The sequence below is a fragment of the Anas acuta genome, chromosome 12, assembly GCF_963932015.1.
Source record: "Anas acuta chromosome 12, bAnaAcu1.1, whole genome shotgun sequence".
NCBI lineage: Eukaryota > Metazoa > Chordata > Aves > Anseriformes > Anatidae > Anas > Anas acuta.
In genome coordinates this window covers 6,404,411-6,432,011 of record NC_088990.1, presented here as the reverse complement: position 1 = coordinate 6,432,011, position 27,601 = coordinate 6,404,411, and the positions used below count along the sequence as shown (strand labels likewise).

Here is a 27,601-nt window from a genome sequence, read left to right as displayed (position 1 = left end):
AAGGCCCCGACTTCGCTTCACGCCATGCCAGAGCGGACCCTCTAGAGGGCAGCCGGTTCCCAGGGAAAAGCCATATTTCGCTGAACAATATTTGTGCTTGTGGTTCCTCGCAGCCACCTGCGTGCGAAGGGCTGCCAGGCCCGTGGGTGGCCGTGGTGGGCTGCTCGCCCCCAGCAGCGGGACGTGAAGCTCGGAGCAGCCGAAATCCCAGCCTGGGGCCTGGGGATGGGCAGGCACAGCTGAAACGGGGCTTGACACCATGCCCGAGACAGCAGACTGTGGGAATTGAGCAATTTTTCCCTGAGATGCTGTGCTTTGGATGGGAGAAGAGTAGGAAGGAACGGGCCTGGAGCTGAGCTGGCATGACCCTCCTCTAGGAATGGCCCCAGCCCCAATCTGGAGCTCCAAGGAGCTGCCCACAGGGATTATGGCTGTGTCCTCCCTGACTGCAGAACTTCAGCCTGCAAGTTTCACCTAGAGCCAGTAGGAACCCTTGGCAGGGTCACTGCTGCCCCTGTGCATGGTGTCCCTGCACGGCCTGTGCCTCCTGCTGCTGCTCCTCTCATGGGGAAGCTTCAGCGCCACACAGGAGCAGCAAGGATGGGAGCATCCCGGCCACTTGGGGGGCACCGACCCCTTGTCCCATCTGCTGAGCTCTTGGGAGCTGCTGCAAGTGGTGGCTGAGCGGGTGGGTTTGCCTCCCATGCCCTTTCCAACCCCTGCCAGCTGCTCAGGGCTCTGACAGAGAGCAAGGTTGTATTTCTCTCTCAGATCTCTGGTGCTCAATGTCTTTGTGTGAATTTACCCAAATAGCGCGTGTCTTCAGCCCGTGCCCATGTCCCACCCGGCTTTCGCAGCCTCCCAGCCCCTGCTGCTGGATCAGGCAGCAGGTCAGCTTTTCAAAGAGGAAAATGAACCAGAGAAGTGCAGTTTTGGTTTCCCTCATCAGAGGGCACTACCAAACCCGACTGGAGCCAAGAGCGATGTGTGAGGGAGGGGCAGGGCCATGGCACCCTGCTTGGCTTGGCTCCTTTCATTGCCCAGAGAGGCAGGCTCAGATGGTTTATTAGCTATAGTTGTTCCGCACCATCCCCTTTTCTCATTTGGCTGTAAATAAATAAAACCCCAGAGCAAAATTATGAGAGATTTTGGACAGAGATGAGCTGTCAAAGTGTCTTTGGACTGAAGCAAGCTGCTTCAGGGGGAATGCAGAAATGGGATAGCAATTGCAGCGAGTGGTGAACAGCACCATACAACGCACAGGGAACAAAACGAGACCCACTAATTTATTGTCAAAAAAACCTCAAACTTTACTTGCATTTCTCTCAATAAATAATTTACAGTATATACACGTGGTGACACTCCCGTGGGTCTGAACGCAGGGAGGAGGTGGGGGACATTCTCATAACGTCCCCCCTTTACCTAGGTATTTCTTTTGTTTCCAAGTATCGGGTCTTTCTTGGCCACACTTCACCTTTAACCAGAACTGGGTCAAACACAACCAAAATAAAGTGCTTCACTGTTTGCTTCTAAAATAGGGATACCCCAACCACCCTACGACAGCCGACCACCACTGGAGCGCTCACCTGGACAGTGGGACTGAGCCATGTGGTAATCAAATATAATTTCCTTGGCTTTAAATTACCCCTGAGCCACAGCAAATGTATAAGAAGGTGACTGTTTTATAGGAAAGGGAGGTCTTATGGGAAGGATGGCCTTATTCGCATGCTGTGGCTTGGCCAGCTTAGATGCTGTTTGCGAAGCAGCGTGTCTTCAGAGGGGATGCTTTGCACAGTAGCTGTTATCTATGGGGTAATATGGCAAGAAACAAGTGTTTCCCCATAGCCAGTGAGAAATTTAGGCTTTCAAAACTTGGGTTTTGAATTTCAAGAGACAAATATTTGGATTTTTCTTTAATATGGGAAACAAAAAGTCCAAATCAGCCTGGCTGAGCAATTAGTGCTTCGGGAAGCCGAACTGTCCCATGCCGCGGGGTCCAGTGGTTGGTCTCCTCAGTGCTGCCAAACTGTGATATCCTTATTTTAAAATCTGCCTAAACAGAATACCTGGGGCACCAGCAAACAAAGCAAGGAGCAAAGTAGTAAACACATCTTTTTTTTTTTTTGTTTTTGTTTTGTTTGTATGTTTGTTACTTTTCTTTCCTTAAACACTTAAAAACCAATTACATCTCTTCATCTGTACAGTCACACGAGATCAATGCCAGGGCTCTATATATTAAAGAGACAATATAAATTACATCCATTGACACAATTTTGCATTTCTCTGCTGCTTTACAAATGGAGCTCTAGAGCTGTTAGGACACAATGAATAGTCACATTGAGTATTTACACCAGGCTGCCTCTTGGCACCAGTTCAGACTGCCAAATGTAGCCTATTCCCACCTCTTTTGGTGCTAGCTTGTCTCGTCATGCCCAGAGACCTCCCTTGAGCAGGAGGTTCCCCCAAGGGTGACACATTTTGGGGTTGAGTTCTGGGAAATTCCCCCTGAGGAAAGGAGGGGAAATCCATAAAGAGGTCTCCAAGATGCAGACCAAAGGTGGTCTCGCTTTGTTCAGTGAGCAATGAGGTGAACCACAGAGGAACATGGAGAGGAAGAGGTTGGGCAGCACAACGTGGTGGGGAAGGGAGATTATCAACAATTTTGAGGCAGGGAACAGATATTTGGGGGTTGTTGGGGGGGTCCTCTGCTGCATCCTGTCTCCTGGCTGGATTTCTAACATTGCCCCATTCCAGAGTCAAGCCCAGAAGGGCTTAAGGTGCAACGGGTCTGCAATGGGGTTGTGAGTCATGGCCCCAGGACAAGGAGCAGAGCAGAGACCTAGCAGCAAACAAACAAGAGAGGGACGTTCCTGCTCTGGGACCTGGCCGATCCGCGGGCAGGCAAGGGGTTGTGGGGCTTGAGGGGGCACGGAGGGGGTCTCCCACTGAGCAGCCTCCCCACTGCCAGTTTTAGGGGAGTAAATGGCGCAAGGAGCTCGTCCGTCGCCAGGCAGAAGTTAAAGAAATCACTTGAATACTGGCCAGGTTTCTCCTGTCGCAATCAAGAGTCCTCAGTGGGTCTGGGCAGAGACAAGGGAGCCAGAAATAGAACTATGGAGTGAATCAGCTGAAAGAAGTGGCTAAAATTGGAGATGCCCTTTGAACCACAGAGAACACAAGCCAAAGCTTGAGGAACATGTCCTCCTTCTACCCAGAAGGTGCCTCGTTCTTCTCTGTGGCCAGCCCCACCGTTTCAGCCCCTACCTGCTGCTTTTGCATCGCCTCCTGCAGCGATGGGGCTGTGTGAATGTGCACAGCCCAAAAAAACGGAGCCCAGCCCCGTCATGCTCACGGCTCCCTAACACAAAGCCACGTTCACACATTCCAACATCACAGTCACCACGAGCATTCTCGGGACCATTGGGGTGCCGTGCAAGGAGGTGGGGTTCCCCAGCACCCTCACTACGGGGAGGACGAGGATGAGGATGATGGGATGTGAGGAAGGACTACTCGAGGTGCAGTCCAGCAAAATCTCCCGACTTGTCCCGGGAGCATCACGTTCCTCCTGGACAAGAACTGGGGAGGACCAGGTGCTGGAGAGAGGGGCTGAGATCTGAGGACGATCCTTTCACTCCTCACTGGATCCCCTAACCAAACTCTCCTCGTCCAGCGCTGCTGTCTTGTCCCTCATCCCCTCTTGCTCCCCTTTCCCCACAGTGTGAGGGAGCAAACCTCTATAACAAACCCAGCCAACACTGACTCAAACACAGCAGTGCAACCCAGAGGGCAGGAGGGGCCCGGGGGAGCCCTGAGGGAGCCGCGTTGCCCGGGGCTAGGTCCCGTGTCCTTTCATAGAGGTGCAATTTGTCTTTGTTGGAGTGAAGCATCTTCACGTCCTCAAAGGCATAATAAGCAGCCAGCATGAAGTTGACATCCCCCGTGGTCAGGAGGTCGAAGACGCAGGACTGGAAGTAGAGGTCCTCGACGGGCAGCTTTTCCCTGCACTTGGCCGTGGCCGATTCGTACGTGAAAGCCTCGGGGGGAGCCTGCAGGCTGGGCCCCTTCCTGCGAGTGCGACCCTCGGCGGCCTGAGCCGAGCGGAAGGTCTGGAAGTCAATCTGTTGGTTGAGCGGACAACCGCGGAGGCACAGGTAGAGGCCCTGACTGTCCCGGTCCTCCACGGCGTTGACCACCTCCTCCGGCATGCGGACGGCGAAGGTGAGGTAGCGGCCCACCTGCCTCACCACGATGGTGGTGCCGATGTACTTTGCCTGGATCTCAATGTGCTGCCCCGACACCTTCTCGGTTATCTTCAGGCTGTTGGCTCCGTGCTTGTCCCCACCGTTCTTGGAGCCGTCAGCAAAGGCAGCGGGGAGCTCGTCCATCTCCGCCTGGTACACCTTCTGGTCCACGCACTCCTGGAAGCTCTTGAAAATGATGGTGAGCTGGCAGGGGGAGGAAAGGAGGAAAAAAAAGGCAGAGGGTTACAACCAGTGCTGACCACCCAAGAGCATACAGCCACCCCCAGGATCAGTGTGGGAGGTGGAGGAGCTGTCTGCTCAACCCAGCCAGGAGCACAGCCTAGTTCATGGGTAAACACTTCCTTCTAAGAAACTGCCCCAAATTTTATACACCCATAGGTGGCTGCCCCAGCTTTTAGGCACTCAGACATGGTCATCCCGCTTCAGAGCTGAGGACACCATGCATGAAGGCAAGCCTCAGAGGCTGGACGTGATGTCCCCCCTGGATCTGTGATGTTATCAGCAGGCCCAACACGGCGGCTCCCATGCAGCTGGGGCTGGTTGGAGTATCGCTAGTCGCAGGCTTGTGGTGGCATGCCGGAGCACGCAGCGCCGTCTTGCCTCCAGGGCCTGGCAGCCAGCAGAGGGGGACGAGCCCTGACTCCTGTAGGTGGTGGAGCTTCTCTGGCTCCCATGGTATTTACATCCCACAGGCCCAGTCTCCTCCCCTCCCAGGCTGTTTGTGAACCAACAGGGTCTTCTCCTCTGCCCCCCGGGGCCATGTTGTGCTCCATCACAACCACGCAGACCCACGTGCATTCAGGGTGTTGAAGTGGGCAGGCTCTCCTGGAAGGGCTGCAGGTGCAGACTGAGCCCAACATCCTCCCCACCATCAACCGGTTCAAACCTGGGTCCCTCGGTGAAGAAATCACCTCACAGCCCTTCCTCCTCCCTTGCCAACCTGGCTTTGCGGGGAAGTCCTGACAAGGAGGAGGAAAATGGGAGTTGGCTCCTCTTTCCCTGAGGGAGGAATGGGAAGGGGGACACCCCCCATGAAGGAGCAGACTGAGACCCAGCTGCTGTGTGGGGAGCGGGGCAGGGCTGGAGGAGAGGCAGCTCCCGCAGCCACGTGGCAGATAGGCCGAGGACAGGGTACAAAGGGGAAAATGGAGGCACCCCAAGGCCCAGGCTGAGCACGGTGGTGGCCCCAGAACTTGTGATCCCAGCAGGAACAGAGCTCTGGCAATGTCCCGCTCTCCCAGCACTCCTCCCCTCAGCACACAGACACTCCCAGCCCCACGGCAGCCTTGCTGTCCCCTCCTCAGCCATGTCCTGAGGCACCACCTTGCCCTGGCCTTCGGGCTACACTACTCCTCCCAGAGTCCTTCTCCGGGTCCAGCCCTGTCTCTGCCTGAAGGAATAAGGATAAGGTCAGAGACTCTCAAGCAGAAACACAAAGAGCCCCTTGGACCAAGAGGCTCCCGTCCTTTCCAGCAGCACATGGTTCTCTAGCAGTGACCCAGTAACGCTTCCCATAGCTCGTGCTGCAGATCTCATGACTAATTTCTCCTCACCACAAGCCCGTGAGGCAGAAAAAGGGCTCAATTAAAGTGGTGATCTTGAGTTCCTGCCTAGAAATCGTAGGTCCCTGTGTCCTTAAGGGACCACCTCCCTCAAGCCAGACTTATTTGCAAGGCATCGGCAGGTTTTGAATGCATTTTGGTAGGTAAGGAGTTGAGAGCATCAGGCATCTCTAAGGAAGTTTATTAGGGACATGTCAAGACCAAAATGCCAGCTCCAGCTCAGGCTGAAATGGTCATGGGCAGAGCTGAGAAGCAGTGGCTCTGGGAACTGCATGGCCCGTCCTGCTCCTGCTACTCAGCTCTCCCCTCGCTCAGGGACCGGCAGGTCTCCCAGGCACTGTGGGACAGGTCACCTTCCAGGAGCAAGACACCTCCTCCTGAGCCTCCCATATCTTGGCACAAGTGGTTTCAGCTTTAGAGCGCACACACCACAGGGCAATGTGACAGCATGTCAGCTGCTGGTCTCTCCTGAACCCGAGGCTGTCACACAAGGCCTGCTGTGTCACAACAGCGTGTTTGCCCTTGGGTTTTCTCAGTGCTCACTCTGTTCCTCTGCAATGTTTACTCAGGCTGTCACAGCACTGCCAGAGCAGACTGTACCCCGCAAAATGCCACAATCTGGCTGCAAACCAGAGAGACAATTACAAGCCTGGGCAACAGGAAGGCAGCTGGAGGAGCCTAGCTCCCTACTTGGATCTCAGGTGTCTTCCGTAAGTGCTGCCATCATTCCCGGTCTGTCTGTGCACCTGGAGTCTCTCAGGTGGGAGCCCTCTTAATTTGCCATCCCCCTCTTTTGGCCATGATTGCCTTCTGAACTGCAGCACCTGAGCTTGGTAACCATAATGGGGCTGGGCATGCCCAGGAAGAAACTTTGGGCATATAAATACAAGTGGGGACAGAAGAAGAAGCCTGGATAGGCATCTGGCATTTACAGCCATGTGCTCATGTTTATGAGGTGCTCCTACCCACTCTCATACTTCCCTAGGGAGATGTGCAGATGGTGGAAGAGACTGATGGTGGAAAGGGTGTGCAAAAGTACCTCCACCCCTGCTCACAAGGCTATGCCCGAGGCTCACCTTGCTGGTGGCGGTGGCCGAGGAGCCAGGCAGCACCGGCGTGTTGGTGACCTGGACGTTCAGGTAGTTATTGTCTATGAGCGGCCAGGCCCCTTGCACCTTGCAGGTCTGGAAGGTGTCCGTGAAAGTCCTGAGGTGGGGGTCCCCGAAGAGCCCGCAGTGAGTATAGTTGGGGGTGGCCGAGTGTTTGTGAAAGCTCTTCTCGTAGTGGCAGATTTCGGGGCTGTCGGAGCGCTCCTGGCTGTCCCCGGGGGGCAATGTCCGGAGGCGGGGTTGGGACGTGGGGCCATCCTTGGAGCAGTTGTGCTGCACCATGAGATCGTCTATGCCATGCACGGCCGAGTGGTAGGCCAGGTCGCCCCTGCAGGTGCGGGCGGTGCGGCGGGTGCAGTGCGCGTAGGCGCGCAGCGCCGTGCAGAACTCGGGGGCCTCCTCCGCGCCCAGGTGGTGGGTGCCTGACGTGGCCGCCCAGAACTCAGAGTTGCACTTGAGGATCTTGCATGGAGACGTCACTGCGTGGAGGGTGGGAGGAAAACATGAAATGGTCAACGTTTGAGTTACCAACTCCGTCCCTGGCAAAAAAAAGCTGGTGCTCCCCTCCCGCAGCCCGACCTCCTGACGTTGGCCGCAGCGCGTGATGCGACCTCGCTCACCAGATGTGATCCTCTCACATGACCCGGCTCTTATGGGAGGCTCCTCAAAGCCAAGGAAACCAACAGGATCTGCCCCAATTGAAGGCAAGAAGGGAAAGAGCAACCAGCCTTTAGATGAATGCTCCTTGGGGGGAAAACCAGGGTGGGGAACAATGGGATGTATTCATTAACAAGATAAGGCCGGGGCATTAATGTGGTAGGATATAGAATGGGGTTATTAATGTGGTGAGAGATGCAGTGGCATTTTTTTATGCCTTTTTAGGGCTTGACATTGAAAACTCTGTGAATTACTGCGTGTTTAGCTCTATTTCCACCACGGCAAAAATCTGCAGGCCTTCCTACTCCTCCTCTTTGGCTCGGGGAGACCCATGGGAGCCCCTCTCCTGGAGCATCCCCCATGACACCACGCGCTGCACCCCATGGGTGCTGGGGGAACCCAGGGACGAGGCGGGAGGCCTGTTCCTTGCCACGGCCCATGGGGAGAGAACAAGAGGCTGACGCAGAGGAGAAAAACCGGCACGGCAGGGTGCAGGGTGCCAGCCGCCCCGCTCGCCCGCCCGCCTTTCTCCAGATGGAGAAGCCGAAGGCAGCAGAGCTCTGCTGGGCTCAGTACTTGCTGGCAAGCCGGAGGAAAGCAAAGGAAATTTGGATCCTGAATTTCTATTTTTTTGCTTCTTTTCCCTCCCCAGTGCCTATTCCCCAGGGCTGTGTGGCTTCCCTGGAGCAGAGTTGAAAGCAGCTGTGCAGAAGCACATGGCCTCCATTGAACGTCGCACAGACACTGCTCTCTGCCTGTGCCAATTTGGAGCCCTGCTGGGTGAACCCGGGCTCACACCACTTAAAATTCATGGTGTTTTCCTTCCTCTCCTCTTAATCAACCCCTTCAAGAAGGCTTGCAGACTGGATGGGATCAGGCACAAAAGGCAGCGGAGCAACAAGAGAAAAAGCCCCACCATTTCCAGATGCTTTTGCGGTGCCTCGCGCAGGCATACACGTATATTCCTGTCTCGGCATTTGTTTAGAAGGAGGCTGGCAACGTATCTGTGCCAAAATAATTTCAGATTTGTTTAAAGAGAAAGTTACAAAACCCGGCATTGTTGCAGGGAAAACAGTATGTTTTAGTTTCAAACACTGCAGTGCTGGAAACCTAAACATAGTTGGTGCTGGAAAATCAGGAGGGCACACCAAGGCTATAAAGTACTCAGCAGTCCAGCTTTAAGGAAGCCTGTCTGCTCTCTCCTTCCAAGAAGAGTGAAGTGCAAATAGGAAACGGTGACAGGTTCCTCGCAGTTTCAAAATACATGTTTAATAAATTCTGATGCTAGCAACAGCTCCGAGAACCCAGGAGCTGTTTCATCTTGGCAATGTCCAATTAAAACCTGTGAGAATTGAGACCTTTGTGTCCTGCTTTCACTTGCCATCAGCCGGAGGTGACCTGATAACAAGCCTGGGACAGGGGTTGGCATTTCTGCTAAGCCTTCTGCATTTATGGGACAGATTTAGAAGAATTCATAAATTCACATTCCCTTCCTTCTCAGCCCTGAGCGTTTGGATTTCCACCAAGGACACTTTGCTTATCAGTGGGCCATCACTGCCAGCTGACTCGCAGTGCAGAGCATCGCTCGGTGTTTTTCCTGGATGAGAGATGGCTGGGAACGGCTTGTTACCCACAGACACAAAAGCCTGGATCCCCAACACAGAGCATCTTGGCTCTGGAGGATATACATCTGCGTATGGCTGCTACAGCATGCTATAGCTAACACAGTGCCTGAACATATAGAGGGAAAAGGAAAGGAGGATATTCGAGGCGGCTGCTCTGAGGAATGGCGGCGTTAATGCAAGCGATCTCACGCATGCCACAGTTTTGGTAAAACCATCAGAATGATGGGAACAAGTCAGTTTGCTGGCATGGGGAGTGCAAGCAGGATGGATGTTGGTTTACTGAAGTGTGAAATAAGGAAATTGCATCTCTGCTGAGAGACTCGCAGCGTGGCTTTGCAGATCCTCCAGATGGAAGGTACGAGCTAAAGGAACATGGAGAAGCGCAACCATGCCACTGCCGGCTACTCCATCTACTTGTGGCCCCAGGAGCCTTGCTCTCCCAGCAGTTATACCTAATGCAGTGCTTGGGGGTGCCCTGAGGCTGCACAAAACCCAATGCACCATCCCTGCAGACAGACATGGCAGCAGCACGGCCCCAGGAGAAGCAGGAGGACATATCCCTGGATGGGCAGGACCACCAGCCCCTACTCTTAGCAAGGCACTGGGATGAGCTATGCAGGGCAGCCCAGCCTGTGGGCTGCTCCAGCCCTTCTGATGGGATTTGTAGCAGGAGTAAAGCCACAGCCTGTTGCTCTTTAAGGGCACGCTTCATTTACTAGGATCGGGAGATGCAGCCATGACCTGCGGCAGCCTACGCACAGAGCAGGCTGGCTGAGCTGCAGGGGAGGGAGGCTTTCCTCCTGTCTCCGAGGGATGATGACCTTCCTGGTGGGACATCAAGCAACGTGCCTCTGCAAAACCACCACAGAGGAAGCTGGGGCCATGGCACTGTAGCAGGCAGTGACCCCTTGGGCAGCCCCTGCTGCAAAACTGCCCCCGATACCCAGCGCCGAACACGTCCCTGCGCCAAGCATCCCACGCTGCCGCACCACCAAGGGTCACTCCTGACTTTATAAGGTCCCGATTTAAAAGAAACAAAACTAACAGGAGGACAAGGAAGCCTCTCTCTTTCCTCCCTGGGCCTGAAGGGGGAGCGTTCTTCTTTAAGATGTTATCGCTCGGGTTTTGGCACCGGTCCCCTTTTTGCTGTTTCGCTCATGGCCCCATATAAGGCCAGATTTCCAAGCCAGGTGCCTTGGCGGCGGCGCGCAGGGGCGGTGTGCAAGCGGGGCTGTGCACGCCTGTGCTTTCCCATGGACACTTCTCCCATTGCCCCGGTGGTTTGGCAAAGCCTTGGGGGGCTGCACGAGGGGCAGCGCTTCCTCATCTCCCTGTGGTGGGGTGGGAATGGGGACTGGGGGTTGGGTGGCCAGGGGTTTGCAGGCAGGGCTCGGTGTGGCTTTGCTCCCAGTCACTGGCTGGCACAGCCTCGGTCTTCCTGTGCCTGCCTGCTCAATGTGGCGATTGTGCAGCACCTCGGGCTCGCAGGCACCTGCGTGACTCAGCCTTGGGTTGAGCCACGTAGCTGCCACAGCTGCCACCGTGCTGGGGACGCAGCAAAAAGCCACCTCAGAGGAAAGGAAACGTGCCCTGCTCCCCGCCGTGCCTTGTCCCCTGGCAGCAGCTTTGGCACGGCCGCGCAGGCTCATTTGTACCCGGGCCAAGGAGCGATGTTTATTCAATTTCACGTAATCTATTTTCCATCTACTCACAACGGATCTGTTTTTCAACCACAGATGACTTAGCACGGAAACGAACCCCTCTCAACCAGGAACCCAGCGAGGCTCTGCAGGACCTGCGTGACGCTCTCGTGGCGGGGTGACGCTGCCACCCCGGCCTGCCGCAGAGGGACCTTTGTCCCAGGGACCAAACGGTGCCTCCGACGTGTGGCTTCAACCCCTGGTAGCCCAGCCACCTCCCCAGCCTCAGCGCTTCTCCTTTCGGGGACTCGGTGCCACTTAAACAAGGTATGACATTTCTTTTGGTACCTGGAGGCTGGCAGTTTAGGAAGGTTTAAAGTCAGGAAAAAAAAACATTAAATTGCCCGGCCCACGACAGTCGGCCTGCATGTAGCCTGGTGCCTGTGTTTGTTCAAGTGCACCTCCCCGAGGACTTCCGCAGCCCGAGGTAGCTGCGGGCTGAAAAGCTGCCCCTGTTTCAGGAGTTTATCACCTCTACAAAACGTAGGTCTTGGTCCTAAGTGGATTTTATCTGACTTCATTGTAAGGACATAAAAAGAACCAGCAATTTTCTCCAAAGCAGTAAAAAGTCCGTTAGTACCCAGCGTGTTTCCCGCAAAGATATTTACACACTGCAATCAAGTCACTTGTCAATCCTCCAGATAAGCTAAACGGTTTGCACTTTTAAGTTCCCACTGGAAGGTGTTTGCCCAGCCCTACAATCAGCCTGCTGCCTCCCTTCCCCACGGCAGGAGGTTTCTCTGCAAAATTCACCACCCCGACGGGACGTGGGCCGTGCACTCGCCCCTGCCCGGGCACACAAAAATCACAGTTTTCTCTCTCTGCATCGCATAAAGCTCCCTCCCCTGCTCCAAAAAAATCAGCCTTCAGGCAGCCCCAGCACGCGGCCACGTCTGGAGGTGCCGGCCAGAGCCACGCTGTGCTCCCCTACAGCACATCTCCGCTAGACTGCACGCTATTAAATTAAGCGTTCAGACCGACTGCACGCACGCATCCAACTTTAACAGCCAAACTTTAACAGCCTTCTAATTATCAGTGCCCCCTATTTTCCCTTCGGCTGGTGTCAGGTTACTGGGATTTCATTTACCCAAATCATGCTCGTTCAGAAAACCAGCACAAAACCAACAATTCGTCTCTTCCCCTGTAATTTCTCTAGCAATGAGAATTACTGGAAATTAGTTTCAGTAAGCAAAAGCCAATCCTTTTAAGACTCTTGGGTGCATGTTAACCAGACCTGTTAATTTTAAAGTGTTCACTGCTCAGAGATGTTGTTTAATATCCTCCTGGTTACTAACGGGCTGGAAAGTATTTCATCACCCACATGTGATGCAAATACATCATCCTGCGTTTTTCCAAATCCATGGATTGAGGTGTAGATGTGCAAGCCTCACACATGCAGTAAAAGGGCTTTTTTTCGGAGAACACAGTAAAACGTAATTACCTTTGGCCTCACATCTGAGCACGTAGACTTAGGCTCCTAAACACATATTTATTTAAGTAATCTAAATAAACATATTTATGCTGACACCTCAATAGGAAAGGCACGATTCTCGGAGGTGCTAAATACCAGCGACTTCTACCAGCTCCAGCTCCTGGCCGGCCACCGCTCGCAAAAGAATGATGGGAAAAAGAGTTTTAAAAAAAAAATTTAAAAATTCAGATTGCTCCTCAAAACACTGCTGAGGGGACCTCTTCCTTCAAGATTTCGGGAGCCTGAGGTAAGACCCAAGGGAACAAGTGGCTTCACCCTTGCATCCAGCCCCACGACCCGTCCCCGGCCTTGCTGGCCATGCCGGGCTCTTCCAGCGACCTCCTTTGAACTGCTAATCAGACCCAATCTTGCCGAATAATAGCCTGGTTATTATTGCCTCGTTTGCATAACAAAGAGGCCCAATAAAACTGATTTGACTGTGCTCAGAGGGGGTGTGAAAGATCAGCCCTGAGAAAAGAGCTGCAGGAATGCAGCAAACTGCTCCAAAGCCTCAACCCAGGAAGAAAGACAATGCAATTTGCCATCAAGAAAAGCCCAATAGACCAATAAATTACCCATGTGCAAAGGGATCAGCTCAGGTTTCAGCTGCACTGGAGCGGGGGGAGGAGGACCAGGAGGACGGAGCTGCAGGAGAAAAATAAACCTGCCTCTCTCCAAGGGCTGGAGCTGCCATTTGGCAGGGCGTTGGGCATGGGGAGGTTGGCTCAGCGCGGGCACCTTCCATGCCAGGGCCTGGGCTCTGTGAGCCTACTGGCAAAGGCTGAGGATGTGCTAAAGGCAGGTGAAGGGCGTGCTCAGAGCTCTGGGTGAATCTGCAGCGTCTCTCTTTTAGTCCAGGCCTCATCTTGCTCAAGAGGATGCTGTGGAAGGGCCACACCAGGTTGTCAAAAAGGAGGACGCGGAAGGAGTTTTCTGGTCTCTGCCACTGCAGCACCTCCCTCATGTCCTCGGTGCTGACTTCATGGTTCCCCACCTCCCCTCTCCTGGCATCGCAGCGACACGGGGCAAGCACGTGCAGGAAAACAGCAGAGTCAGTCAGTGCCTTCACCGGGCACGGCACAAAGTGATGGATGCTGTCGAAGCAGCCCATGACACTCCTGTCACTCAGCTCTTTTGGCTCCTGGAATCCTCTTACTGCAGACACGGCGTGCTTAGGAGCAAGTGCATCTCCCCCAGGCCTGCTGGCCACGCTAGTGATGCCCGGCCAGCATCGCTCCTCCAGGCCCACCCCAGCATCCCCCTGCAGGGAGATGGGGTCTCTGGCACCACTGGAGGGGGCAGCAACCACAGCCTTGGAGCTCACAGCTGGGGCTGTGGCAAGCTGAAGATGCTGCCCTGAGGTATCAGCAAATCTTGAGGAGTTCGGGAGGCACGATGGACTGGAAGGAAGGACAAGCATTTACAGTAACAGAGTTGTAGGTTGGCTCGTTTTGCTCTTCAGCTTCACGGTGGGATTCAGGCTTCAGCAGTGCCCTTGCCACAGCTGTTGAAGAAGCAGCCTGGGGTCGTGGTGGTGGGTTTTGCTCCACGGATGCAGACTGAGAGCTGGTGGATGGAGGAAGAGGAGGGAGAGAAGCGACCTTCATCGAGTCTTCGTCTGCAGAAGGATGCCAACAAACACCACGGCACACGACGGGATGGGAAGCGGGGCTCTGTTGTGCCAGGACTGCCCACATGAGCCTTCCCTGGGAGGACCCAGCTGCTCTCCCAACACCAACCATTCCTGGGAGCGTGTAAACCTCCTCGGGAGCACTCCGTTTTACAGGTGAGGACGCTGAGGCCATGCAGGGATTCACTCAAGAGGAGCCCGGTGGGGAGCAAGGTATTTTTCTCATCCTCTTCACAAAGCATCACCCTCAGCCTCCTCCACCACCAGCACCTGTCCCCAGCCCTCCACAAAAAGGACATCAATACCCAGACACTGCATGAGGAGCCTGTGGCCACCTCCACCGACCACCAGCCCTGCGGTGGGGCAGCTCTCCAGCACGGCTCCCACGGGGCTGGTTTGGGTTTCCAGCACCTTGCGCCGAAGCCGTTTTCCCAGGGTGCCTTTGAGAAGCGTTTGAAGGCACAGCTGCCACCCACCAGCGCCCGCGGGCCCCCCAGGTGTGGCAACGGGTCCCTCGCCCTCCTCCTCCTCGCCCGGGCCGCGGCAGGGCTGGCAGGGAAGCGCTTGATGCTTACAGGTGTGGATTCCCTCTAGGAATAATCATCCCCGCCGTGCTCTTGTGAAATTTCAACCCTTCAAACGCAGAGGTAAATGAGACACAAAATGAGGAGATGGAGAAAAGCCCGGAGCACATAAATCTGGATGAGGCAAATTTATACAATTAAACGCCTGCCAAAAAAATTGCGGCATCTCCGTCGGAGGCGTTGATTTGCGCGCGGGGCGTGGGGTGGCACAGCAGCTGTGACGGCCCCACAAGTCTACCCAAAACCCAGGTGGGCACCCAAACAAATGCTGCGGCTATGCTTGGGAAGCACAGGGACCAAGCTGCCTGTGTGGATCTTTTATGAGAAAAAGCAACTTAGAGTAACTTTTGGCCTAATCCCTTCCTGTCCTGCAGCTCCCCACTGCCCAGCCTCATCTTCCCATCCCTGGGAGGCCGGAGATGTGCTCTCGCCTCCTGTGGGCTGCAAAGCCCAGCGCCAGGATCTGTCCCTGCTACACATCCTCGTCACCTCAGAAGCATCACACAGCAAGAAAAAAGGTAACTGGTCAGCAAACCAAACTGCCACAGGCTGCTGTTAGAGCTTTGGGGACCGAAATCAACAGCTGTCCGGGATGAAAAGAAAACACAGGGAGCAGAAACTACTTTGGGCTCACGCGAAGCTTGCTCTCTGCCTGTCCCACAAACCCCCCCTTATACTCAGGGCGAGCTCTGCTTGCTGGGAACTCAACAGCCAAGCTCTCCTTGATGCTCGAGAACTGGAAAGAAGACCTCAACACCCTGCTGGCAACGCACCCCGAAGGCTTCACTGTCCTTGTATCTCCAGGGCCTCTGGGCCCCATGCACCATGGCCGGGACATTGCACAGAGCTGCTCAGTCTGTGCCTGAGAGGGTGCGTGTGTGTAGGAGCCAGCTTGTTCTCCGCAGCGAGAGCCCTATGACTTCATCAAGGGGATGGCATCTGGTTTTGCAGTTGGACATAATTCAATTCTCCCCCTTGCTGCAGGAATTTCAGCTGGTGAAGCAGTGATTTACTCAGCCCGGCTGCACTTGAGTGCAAAGCAATCTCCAGGCTGCAATCGAACGCCCTGTTATTTTGAGAGCTCACGGACAAGGGAATAAATGTCTTGGTGGTGATGGGAGCTCTTTTAATCCGAGCAGCTGCCAAGTGCAGGTTGCAGAGCTTTTTAAAGGCACATAGTGGCTCTCCTTTTGGAAGCGTGCTCCTGGTGCCACGCAGGGCTGTGCCCCCAGCAGCTCCCTCCTGACCTGCAGCATGGGGACAGGATCTGCCAGGACAAGGATGGGGTCTCCCACAGCTGCATCTCCAAGCATCCTCCATCCATCCCCACGTTCCTCTGGGGTTGTATCCATCCTGAGGCCACAGAGCCCCCTTCAAACTACCCCGAACCCCAATTTTAATTTGGGTCCTGGGTTCTCACACTCCCTATTGCTGCCCCTCATTCCACGTTTGGCATCTGCTGCGATGGGCAAAGCAAAGCAAACCCAGCAGCACCCCAGGACACCCATCCAACCGGGCCAAACACCCTCATTTTTGATTTCCTTATTTTTTGCTCACCCCCAGGGAGCTGGGGGGGACACACGCAGCCCTGCCAGAGCTATGGGTGGTTCATGGGCTCAGCCTGAGGGGAGCCCACAGAGCTCGTTGTCACTGTGGCCCAGCTCTCTGGGGACAGCAGGTTGGTGCAGAGCCCCAGCGAAGCCTGGGGTTAGGAAGTTTTTAGGGCTGCACAGCTCTGTGAGCACTTTCACGCACACACCCGTCTCGGTGCAGCTGCTTAGGCCGCACAGAAGGAGAAACCTTGGCTGCTACCATTGTAAACCCAAAGTCATGCCTGATACCACCCCCGTCCCAGCAAGCAAGAGCCTGGGATCTCAGGAAAGCGACTTTTGGGGACAAAAAGCAAGGTGTCCACCCCATCTGCGTTAAAAACCCAGCGCCTCCGCTCAGCCTCACACTGAGCCTGGCTGGCAGTCGCAGAGGACTCCCTGTTCCAAGTACGAGAGCAGCAAGCAGCAAAACAAGGAAGCCAAAATATTTCCAGGTTTACGTTTGAATCCCTCCCTCCTTTCCCTGCCCTGACAATGTTGTCCCGCACAGGCGCCATCCTCCCGGCCCCGCTGGAGGGGAGCTGCTTTCAGGCTCCTCCGAGCCCCCCTCCTCAATTTTGGCTTAACGCTGCGATCCCATCCCTCCCTGCCGCCGAGACAAAAGGCGTTTATAACCGATCTGCACACCTCCAGTAGGGCCGGGTCCTTACTGGGAATCGGCCACCTCGCCTGCATGGACCAAGGGCAGAAAATCCCATTTGTTTTTTGGAGGCAGCGGCGTGTTGCAGGCAAATCAGCCGAGGAGAGCCACAGCCCAGGAAAGCTGAAGCGAGCCACAGGACGAGGGGGAGAGCAAAGCCTGAAGCCTGGTTTTCAGAAGGGTTTTGCTGGCTGGGTACAAAAGGATTTGCAAGAAAACTCAGTGCAGCCCCAGCTGGGAGGCACTGGCAGGGGACAGCTGACCACTGTGGGACACCCCCAGGTGCCCACCGCTCACCCTGACCCCAGGGGGGCAGCACCCAAGGGTGCTCGGTGCCGAGATCGGGGTGAAGCTGTTGGTGTGAAAGCAGTACAAGCGGGAATCCAGCCCGGGCTATGCGCGTAGGGGGGGGTTAAGCAAATAAATAAATAGGGCAGGACTCGGCCAGGCACTGATCCGACACGCCGGGCCCCGCGTGGGCTGCCTCGAGCAGCCCCTGTCAGCTTGGGTTTGGGGGGGGCCACGAAGCTTCACTGGGGTCACACCGCCTCTTTGGGGTGCTGCTGAAAGCCTGCAAACTCCCCCATTGGGACAAAAAAAAAAAAAGAAAAAAGGGTGAAGGAAGCTTCAGGGAAGTATCCCCCTTTCCCTATCTTCCCAGCCCCCAAACTGGCAGCGAGCCCCCCAGCAGCGCACACAGGCAGCCCCGGCACCGTCTGCGCCCCGCTCCCGCCGGCTCCGGATCTCCCCGTTTTGCCAGTTCTTTGCACCTTATTTGACTGCTGAAGGGAGAATCAAACAAAGCAGGCAGCCAGATCGCCTATCAAGTTCTTTCTTGCACCGTAAATCTCCCAGCCCCAACCGCTCGGGAAAGGGCATTATGGGTGCACCAAGAGGGTTTTTTCCCCCCAAAAAATTGGGGTTTCGGCAGGGTCGGGGCTGGGGGCAGCCCTGTGCTAAGCACAGCACGGGCCGGGTTTGCTTTCCTGCATCTGGGCTAGGAGGGAGAAGGGGGAGGAAGGGCGTAGAGCAGCTCTTTATTTATTTGCTGCATGTGTGTGCAAGACTGCTGCACCTACGGTTATGCAAAAGAAAGGCAGGGGCGAGTTAAAAATGTAAAAAGGGAAAGTTTGGCCAAAACGAGAAGATAAACAAACCGGGAGGGTGAAGCGCCAGGGTTTTTCTTTCTCCCTCCTGCTTTCGCTCGGGTCTTTTTTTCCCCCCTTCTTTGCAAATGTTAAAAAAAAAAAAAAAAAGGAAAAAAAAAAAAAAAGGAGGTAAAGAAACTGGAGAGTTTGGGAAGGAACAAATCCGCCTCTGTGGACTCGGCTTCCCCTCCCCCAACAAAAACAAGCACTCAGGGCTTGAAGGAATTTGCAGGCAGAGATCTGCCAAAAACATTGTGAAAAACTATGGGGGATTCATTGGAAACAGATGGCGTTTTCAGCTGTAATTCTGAAATTCTCTCCTTTTCTGACACAATGCAAACAACCGGGGGATGCGGGCCGGGGGCCGAGCGAGAGGCGCAAGGCGCGGGCGGGGGGGGGGGCCCTTGGGTGCCCCCCAGCCATTTGCTTGCACCCCCCTCGGCCAGGGCAAGGGAAGGGGGATTTTTAATTTTATTTTTTTCCCAGCCAAAACACGGTGCGAAGCCTGCACAACCCGAGAGAGGCCGGGGAAGGAGCCGGGGGGGGCACACACCGCGCTCCGCGCCCCCCGCGCATCCTTCGCCGCCGGGCCCCAGGTGCGCAGCGCGGCCCCACGGGGGGTGGGGGGGGTCTCAGGGCTGTGCCCCCCCCCTCCTCCGGGCCCGATCCTGCCCCAAACCCCCAAAGCAGCGCCCCCCTTTTCCTCCCCGAGCCCTCTCTGCTTTGCCCCTTTCGGAGCGCAAAGCGGGGGGGGCTCCGCTCCGAGCCCCCGGCGGGGCGCGCACGGGCACGGATCTGGCACCGGGGGCGTTCATCTGCCCCCCCCCCCAGTCCCCAAATTTCATCGCACCCCCGGGATGGGCACGGCGGAACCTGCCTGGCCCCTGTCACCTCCAGCCCCTTGGCTGGGGCTTTTTTTTCCTTTTTCTTTTTTCCTTTTCTCTCCCCCCCCCCCTCTTTTTTTCCCTCCTTTTTCTTTTTTTCCTTTTTCTGATTTTCTTTTTTTTTTCCTTTCATTTTTATTTTTATTTTTTTCTTTTTTCCGACCGTCTCCTTTCCCGGGAGGAGGCAGCGGGGAGACAAAGAAGGTGAGGGCAGGGAGCAGCAGCCTCCGCCAAGGCTTGGGGAGGAGGCAGGGGGAGCACCAAAATCCGAGCCCCCCCCCCCTTCCCTCCCCTTCTCTCCCGGCTTATTTTCAACATGTGGCAAACTGCTGCAAAGAGAGGGAGGGAGAAAAGAGGCCCACGGGCAGGGGAACTGAGCCGGAGGTCTGCGAGAAACACGGGGAAATAATCTTGAAAACGAGGCCGTTCCTTACCTGAAGGGAAGATGCAGAGAAAGACAGGGAGGATTTGGAAAAGTCCCAGGGCTGTGGATCCTGCCCCTCTCCCCATACCCATCCATCCAGCTCGAGCTTTAACCACTATCCTCTCCCTGGAAGAAGAGTTTAAAAAAAAAAAAAAAAAGAAGAAAAAAAAAAAGAAGGGAAGAGAGGAAAAAAAAAAGGGGGGGGGGGGGCGGGGGGGAAATAAATCAATCGGAAGAAGGAACGGGGAAGAAAAAAAAACAAAAATCAAAAGCCCCACATGGCTCCGCGGAGCGATGCAGGGACGGGTGGCCCCAGCTCCGGTGGCCTCTGCACTGCGAGATTACCCAGCCTGTTCCTCCTCCTCCTCCTCCTCCTCCTTTTTTCCTCCTCCTCCTCCTCTCCTCCCCTCCCCTCCTGCAGCCGCCGTCCCCTCCCCTCCCCTCCATCACCCCGCCGCCTGCCAATGCGCGCCGCCGGCCGCGGGGAAGGGGCGGGCACCGCTCCGCGGCCATGGGAGGGAGGCAGGGGGGGCACGGAGAGACCCCCCCGGGTACAGGCATTTTGGGGAGAGCCTCCACTATGGGAGGATGTGTATTTTTTTTTTTTTTCCAGCCTCTCTACAATGAGACTTGGGGGTGCGGCGTGGGGCAGGCTGGGCTGGGGAAGGCGAGGCCGTGCCCTCGCCCCTGGCACACGCAGCTGCTCCGTGCCACCCTACGGGGTGGGTGCAAGCTTTCTGCCACCCTTCCAGGTGTTTTAAAGCCCCAAATGGGTCAGAAAGGGCAAATATAGGAACTCTGGGAGAGGACAGCTGGTGGGACCCCCCCGTCCGGCCACCAGCCGGGTGCTGGATGCTGCAGAAGGTCACGCAGAGCTGTGCCCTGGGTGTGCAGCACGTCCTTTTGCTTTTGGGGGACAAATCCCACCGGCTGCACCCATATGGTGGTCCCGGGGGTCTCATTGTGGCAGCAGGGGGCAGGTGGCAGTGCTGGGATCCCCCTCCCTGCTCCCCAGCCACACGGATGGAGCAGCAGCAGGGAGCACACGGGTGTTTGCCTCCCGGGCTCTAAAATCCTGCCCTTTTCCTCCCCCTGCGATGCCACAGCAGGACGAGGCGAGCAGGTCGGACCTGCAGCCGTCCCCGGGCTCTGCTCCACCCAGCAAAAGGCGAAGCCAGGAGGGAAGCACCCCCCGAGCAGCCCACTTGGGTCTGCTTAAAATTCCCCTCGCAGGATGCTTTAGCCACAGCGAGCTAAGACAACTCCAGTGCTGAATGAGAGTGCCCACGGGTGTAATACGCTTTAATTAATGCGCTTTAACTTCCTTGTTTTAGATCATTAGCCCTCCTTTGATGGAGTGCCCCCTCGCCGTCCTAATGTTTTATCTCCTTTCTCTCGGGGGTGTTTTACAAAGGAGAAGGGATGCCGGCTGCTCTCCGCCACCTCTCTGACGAGGGGCCTTCCTCCTGCGGGTGTCAGGGGCCAGGGGTGCTCCTTGACTCGCTTCCAGCTGTCCTTGGAAATCCCCTTCTCTGCCTCAAGGACGCTTCGTGGCGTGACAGCAGCTTCACAGCTCCGAGAGGAGTTTGTTCTTTCCTCCCCGTGATTCAGCCACAAGAGGTATCCCTGCAGAGGGAGCTGAGGAAGAGGAGACGGAGGTCGGTGCCCCAGGAGCATCGCCGTGCGTCTGGCCCCGGCGCTGCAGCTGAAGGAGGTGCTTCACTGGGGCCTTGTCCGGAATTAAAACTGCTGAAGCTTTTCCATCTGGGACCCAGATGGGATCCAAAACTCCTGGGGCCTTGCCTGCCTGACGGGAGATCTGTCTCGGTCCTGATCCTCCTACAGCTGCGCTCGGGTGATGTCCACCGGAGTCGGGGGGGGAGCTGCGTGTGCGGGACCGCTGCCAGAGCCGGGCAGGAGATGAAAGCTGGCAGGCCGCATCCAGACCTGTAGCAGAGGCAGTGTGGGAGGAACGCCTACCCCAAGCACCTCTTTGTGGGGGATGTCAAACAGGGGCAAATATGTCCAAGCCCTGCCAGCTGCTGCTACCACCCAAGAAGAAATGCCTGCCGAGGGGATGTGTGGGCAGCTGGAGCTGGAGGGGGCCCGCGAGGAAGCCAGGGGAAGGGGCTGTAGGCCCCAAATGCCTTCCCCTTGCTCTCACCCTGCTCTTCTACAATGCAAGCCTTGATTTCGGTTCAATCTGTGGAAATATCCCTCCTGCTCTTCCCCAGGCCGGTGACATACAGCGTGATCTATTTGTTTTTAAGGCACAAACAGGCCGCATGGCCAACTTTTCAAATCCGGCTGCTAAATAGCACCTCCAGCTGGATTTGACCTCCAGCCCCGCTTTGGTATTGCTGTCTTGTGGCAAGCCGAGGCATTGAAATGATGAGCTGGGACCCAGTCTGAGGCGTTATTTCTAAAATCAGATCCTTGTTGGAGCTTCTTCCTTTGGCTTCAGGAGAAGTGCGCTGCTGCACAGCCATGCGCTGGTGCCCCTGGGTCCAGTTCGTAAAGCAATTGCTCCTTGATTTTGCTCAGTTGCATCTCGCATTGCAAATGGGATTGCTGTTTTTGGCACCGATCAAAGCAGCGGATTTCGCTGGAGAAAACAACAGATGTGTCCAAGCCGTAGCTGCAGAGCAGGAAAAGGCCCCAAATAAGGTGCGCTTCTGCAGCTCCCGCTCCCCGTTCCACGTTTTTCAAACAACCTTCACCTTTCTGATAGCTGGATCAAAGACCTGGGCTGAAAATCGCCCACTGAAATGCAGGCTGGGCGAAATTCGGATCTCTGCCTTGCCTGACGGGGGTCTCAGCTTGGAATTGGAGAACTGGGGAGCGCTGATCCCGTTTTCCCATGCTTCTTTCCTTCATGGAGCCTGGACTTGGAGCTCCTTGCACACAGCATGTGGGCAACCACCCGCCGCTGAACTGCAAACACCTCTGAGGCTCTGCTCGGGGGCAAAGGCACATCCGTGGGCATCCACACCTCGGTTCCCATGTTTAACCTCGTTACAGAGGGGTGTGAGCTTCTGAGCATCCAGGTGCCACGCGCAGAAGAATCATGGCCAGTGTGAGCCCGTAGCATCCTGCTGGCTATTTGCAGGGAGATCACAGCTCCCAAGGGATGCTCAGCCCACACCGCTGGTCTGAACTTGGCTTTTCTGACCCTTTCCCAGGGCGCTCTGCCCTGTGCCACACCGTGCATGTCTGTGGGCTTCAGCGGGTCTGGAGGAATGTGCCTAATTTGAACCCTAAGGTTTATAGGCGATGCCTCCCCTTGCTGCCTTCCTAATGGAATTATTCAACACCTGTAATTATATGGCTAAAATAGTAAATATGGGTATTTCTGAGGAGTGTAACTAGTAGTTAGAGGACTCCTGGTCTGCTCCTGACTCTCCCGTGAACTTCCCTTCATGCAATGAACCCCACAGAGCTGCAGCATGTGTGCCTTTGCCTTCTCTGCCTCGGGACAAGACGTCCAGTGGGTGCTGTTCGTGTCCTGGCTGAGGTAAGCTGTGATCAGCAGGGCAGGAAGCTAATCCTGAGGCGTTCGGTGTTGATACGTGCTTGGGTTAAGCAGCGAAAAGCTAATCACTCCCTAAAGGAGGAAGGGAAGTTTGTAGTGGAAACCCCCAAATGATTATTTGGGGAGGTTTGGGAACCGATTCCAAAATGCTCATGGAATTAAAAGCAAACACCTGTGCTCTGAAAGATTCCCTTATTAGAGCAAAAAACCTCAGAATAAGAATAATGAAAAACCCACCCTTCATCTTTCCACGTCTTTTGTGTTTGTGATGCTGGCCAACACTGCAGCTCATTTCAAAGACCTCCCCTTTACTAATTTTTCCAATTTCTTTTATTATTTTATAGTTTTCCTGGCTGACAGCAAGAATGGAAGCTCTCCCTGAGCCGGGCACCTCGAAGCTGCCAACCAAGTGTCTAAACCCAGTGCCCTCCTGACCTGCCCCTGCTCTGGGACGCCTGCAGCAGCAGCCAGGAGCCCGGTGTCCCCCTGAGGTGTCACCAAATCCCTGCCCCAGCACCCAGGGACCTCATGGGGCAGGCGAAGGAGGTGGCATGGGCTGGGCTTTGCAGGTTGGCCGGCTCCTGCGTGGCAAAGTGCAGAAAAGAGTTGCCCGGCTGAGATAATCCACCGGCCCGCAGCTGCCTCTGTGAACATTAGACTCGCCGATCTGCCTATGCAAAGAGAGGCCGGCGGGTCGAAGGTGGAATTAAATATGGCTTTGTAGCACCAATAAATAAAGGAGAAACAGCGCGCTGTTGACTTGCAACTTCGCATCTGCTGAGAGTGACTAATTAACAGCGGCCCTAATTGAAGTCGCCGGGGCTTATCCTGCTTCGGGTTCACTCCGCCAAGTGCCACAAAGTCACCTCGAAGTCACCAGGCTGCGCAAGGCGAGGGGAAGATGGGCTGGAGGAAAGCTTCTCATCTCACCATGACAGAAAGTGGGACACAGAGGGGTATTTTCAGTGTGATCGAGGTCATCACGTCCATTTGTTTTTGGCTGCTGGCGTTCCTTCGCTTCTTCCCACTGCAAAAGCCTGGTGGGGTTGGACTCCTCCGCAGGGCAGCCCTCCTGTGTTTGGCGGTGTTTGGGGCACTGCCTGGCCTTCACCTCCTGTGGATTTAGTTCTCTTGCTGGCCTGGCCTCCACTTTGGGGTAAATACATCCAGTACTGTCTCTCTAGTGTATCTCCTACAGGTCTAGGCTCCTCTCTAACAAAAAAGAAGGGCTGGGAGGTGCCCGAGAGCAAGTTGAAATGGCCACGTGTCAGCTTGGCAGGAAAGGTTGGCGAACCTCAGGCGCCCCTAAATAAACAGCAGGGAAGGATTCGCACCCAGCTCTGGGTGTTCATCAGCGGAGACAGAAACAGGCCGTGGAACAGGACAGCGAGGCAGCCTTGTCTTTCTCTGCTGCTGTTAACAGCTACTGGAGTCTTGAGAAAGCGCAAACACAGCTCCCTAATTCCGCCCCTCTACCTGACAGGTCAGCCGAGGACACCTCCTGGGGCTCCCCGTTAAAGGTGGGGCACGGCATCGAGCATCTGCAAATCTGCACCTTCAGCCTGCTGAAAAAGGGGAGCTCGAAGGGTCCCAGGTGAAACCCAAGCACCTTGCCCAGGTCCCCCTCTGCCGATTCCTGGCCAGCAATCCGGCCCCCCGTGGGATGCCTCTCGGTTATGAGATGCTAAATGACAGTGGCACCGCCTGATTTTTAATATTTTTCCTGAATATCTGGGAAAGACATGCTCCTTATGGGGAAAAATTAAAAAAAAAAAATGAATCCAGCCCTTCTGTAGGTATTGGAAGAAATGAAGCTGGGCCGGGCGGCAGCTTTTGTGGCGGGGGAGCAGCTGGGGGCGGCTGGGGCTGGGGCCCCACTGGGTGGTGCTGTTAGCCCTGCGCCGCCTGCAAAAGTATCCAGTTTATAAAATAAATGCAACCCAACGCCGCCTTAAACCACATGACATAACAGCAGCTCGCGAGCTCCCATTAAAATCTCAATTTGGGGAAATTGATTCTACCTCTGAGCAATTGCGATGCAATTACTCCAACAGGCAGCAATCAAGGATCACATCAAAACAACACCAAACTTTCATCTCCTGCCTCCCAACCACCACCACAACAAAAAGCACCTGTCTTGCAAACGCAGCCCGCTCGCCCGAAACGTACAATAATGGTTAGGAAGAGCAGCGTGCAGGTCCCGGGCTGGAAGCAAGCCTCGACAGGGGCCGCTCGGGTTGGTGCCTCCGGAGTGTCCTGCCTCGGGGCTACATCCTGCAGCTTTACGCCGCTCCCAACTGGGATTTGGGGCTTTTTACGGGGCTGGTTCAGCAGGAGCGAGGCCAGCCGGGCTCCAGCTGCCCCTGCAAAGGGATGTGGCCACATCTGGGCAGCTGTCACCCCTCTCCAACCCACGCCCTGAAGCTTTGAGACCCCAGGGCTTTGGGGAGAGCTCCGCAAATGAAGCGCTCCCGTCCTGCTGCCGGCCACCGGCCCCGTTATAACGGGAAGGGGAAAATATCTGGGGAGGGTTGGCGGGGAGGGGAGATATTTCCAATTAGCAAGGGGTTATTCACCGGGCTGAGCCCAGGAGGGAGCAGTTTGGGTGGCAACCACCAGTGGGGAATAAACGCCGAGCTCGGAGCAAGAGGGAGAAGAGCCGGGTTTGGGGATAAAAGCGGAGGCAGCAGGAGGAGGCAGTCAGAGGACGGCGGCCTCGCCGGGTCCCACCGCGGGAGCCAGGGCCATGCAGGGAGCTGGGGGCAGCATGCGGCCATGGGGGGCCCCGCACAGCCCCCCCCAAAATCCCCTCCCCTTACCTTAGCGGCCGCATCAGCCTCTCCAGCCCGCCGCGGGGTTGGCGCAGGGAGCGGTGGCTTGTTCTTATTATGAATTCTTATTATTAGTTAGTATTTCTCCAGGAAGACGGGGGAGGGAATGAAATAAAAATAAATAAATAAAATTAAAAAAAAAAAAAAAGCCCAAAGAGCTGAAGTGGCAGGGGAAGGGGAAGGGGGGGGGGGGTGGCCCCCCCTGCCCTGGGCAGCGCAGCCCCGGTGGGGTGCAGCGGGGCCTCGCTCAGCGGGACGCAGGGAGCCGCATCGCCTTCCCGGAGCATGTGAGAGGCAGCGGAGGAGATAGAGCCAGATAGGGAGGTCTCCTCCCTCCCTCCTTCTTTCCCTCCCTCCCTTCTTCCCTCCTCCCTCCTTCTCTCTGCACTAGCAGCAGCATCTCGGCTGCAGGCAGCCGGGGAGGGAGGGCAGGAGCTGCCCCCCCCCCCCAGGGTGGAGATGGGGGGGTCCCCGCTGAATCCCCCCCCTCCGGCACCCCCTGGGCAAGGAAAAGGGGCTGGGGGAGGAACAGGGGGGCTTGTATGGTTCCCCCAGCCTCGGAGCTTTGGGGATGCTCCACCTGCAGCGGGGGGTGTGGAGGGAAAAGGGGATTGGGGGGGACATGGGGGGATACCCCTCGATGGTGACTGAGAGCATCGTTCTGTTAATGGGGGGTTGAGGGGAGGGCTGGGGTCTGGGCAGGGAAGGGGATGCTCTGCACGGAGCTTTCAGGCACCGGGGAAGGGCTGGAGACCCTGGGCTGCCCTGACAGCCCCCCATGGAGCCCCCATCCCTGCCAGCACCATCACCCAGCCAGCCCCTGCAGCCCCCCCCCAGCCATCGGGGTGAGCCTGGGGTGGGCACCCAGCTCCCACGGAGCTCTGGGGGGGCTGGGTTTGGCCCGCATGGGTGCCTGCGTTTCTGGGAAAGCTCCGGGTGCAAGGCTGTGCCAGCCGGAGTGTCAGACGTGCAATTAATTACTGCAGCCCCAGCGCCACAGACGTGCTAAATATGCTGTCGCCGTCGTGCGTGGATAATAGCAGCCCTTTGCAAAGTGTTTCTTTCTCCCCTTTTCTCTCTCTCTATTTTTTTTTTTCCACCACCAGAGACAACAATTGCAGCACACACAGCAGCTCTCTGCTGCTTGATTAAGTCAGCAGCGAAGGCAAAATGTGCCTGTACGGCTCGGGCTTGAGCAGGGAGCTGAGGGTGTGTGAGGTACAAATGAGAAAATGGATGGGATTTAATCACAACGAACCTAACCAGCCCTGCTGCCGTAACCCTGCTGTCCAAGAGGTCTTTTCCCTCCGTGTGGGTGCGATGGGTGCGTAGTCCTGACAAAGGAACAGCGCCCGTGAGGATGAATGGTTAAAGTGAGGACAGAGAAAAGGCTGGGGGAAAGTCCGATGCGTGCCACCTGAGTTAGCAGCCACAGAAGGAGCTGTTTCTTTCCGCAGCGCTGATGCCCGGAGCCGTTTGCTGTTCTGGATACCGTGTGTGGGTGCTGCAGCACAGCAGAGCTGCTCCTGCTGGGCCTGGGGCATGGCACAGGAGGGGAATCAGGCACAGATCCCACCTCGGGGAAGGCAAACAGCTTCTGCAGGGGACCCCAAGTGAGCCACAAAGACGATGGGGGACAGGTGGCTGTGAGCCCATGCCCTCCTGCGGGTGCATGCAGTGGGTCAGGCTGGAGCCCCACACCACAAAATGATGCTGGTGCAGCCCCTGGGCATGGTGCTACCACAGCATGGGGTTTGCTGCCACCAATCCATGTCTTGGCTGTCCTGCAGCAGCGCTTTGCTGAGAAGACAAAGCACAAGACCAAGAAATGTTGATGCCCAGGGTGGTAGAAGAGCCTTGGTGACAGGGGCAGAGCATCCCAGCAGCAGGGAACTGGTGCTGAGCTCCATTCAGGCTGGGAACCACAAGAGG

At 55.9% G+C, this 27,601-nt stretch overlaps 1 protein-coding gene and 2 long non-coding RNA genes across 3 annotated transcripts; 2 read left to right on the top strand and 1 right to left on the bottom strand.

The window, feature by feature from the left end:
• Positions 1-1,267: 1,267 nt before the first annotated feature.
• Positions 1,268-25,967, bottom strand: RGMA (repulsive guidance molecule BMP co-receptor a). Its single transcript, XM_068696334.1, has 4 exons — positions 25,658-25,967; positions 19,317-19,432; positions 6,901-7,412; positions 1,268-4,445 (listed from the first exon to the last, which is right to left on the bottom strand). The coding sequence occupies exons 1-4, from the start codon at positions 25,669-25,671 to the stop codon at positions 3,735-3,737; spliced, it is 1,353 nt and encodes a 450-aa protein (XP_068552435.1). The 5' UTR covers positions 25,672-25,967; the 3' UTR covers positions 1,268-3,734.
• Positions 6,556-9,694, top strand: LOC137863295 (uncharacterized). Its single transcript, XR_011100844.1, has 3 exons — positions 6,556-6,963; positions 7,507-7,637; positions 8,243-9,694. It is a non-coding gene; the product is annotated as an uncharacterized lncRNA (long non-coding RNA).
• LOC137863300 (uncharacterized) lies at positions 19,348-25,817 on the top strand. Its single transcript, XR_011100853.1, has 2 exons — positions 19,348-23,994; positions 24,322-25,817. It is a non-coding gene; the product is annotated as an uncharacterized lncRNA (long non-coding RNA).
• Positions 25,968-27,601: the final 1,634 nt, after the last annotated feature.

Coding starts and splice junctions, on each gene's coding strand:
- RGMA (XM_068696334.1), bottom strand. Junction 7,413..19,316: donor TCTCTGCATCTTCCCTTCAG/GTAAGGAACGGC, acceptor CCCTCCACGCAG/TGACGTCTCCATGCAAGATC. Junction 4,446..6,900: donor CGGCCACCGCCACCAGCAAG/GTGAGCCTCGGG, acceptor TCCCCCTGCCAG/CTCACCATCATTTTCAAGAG.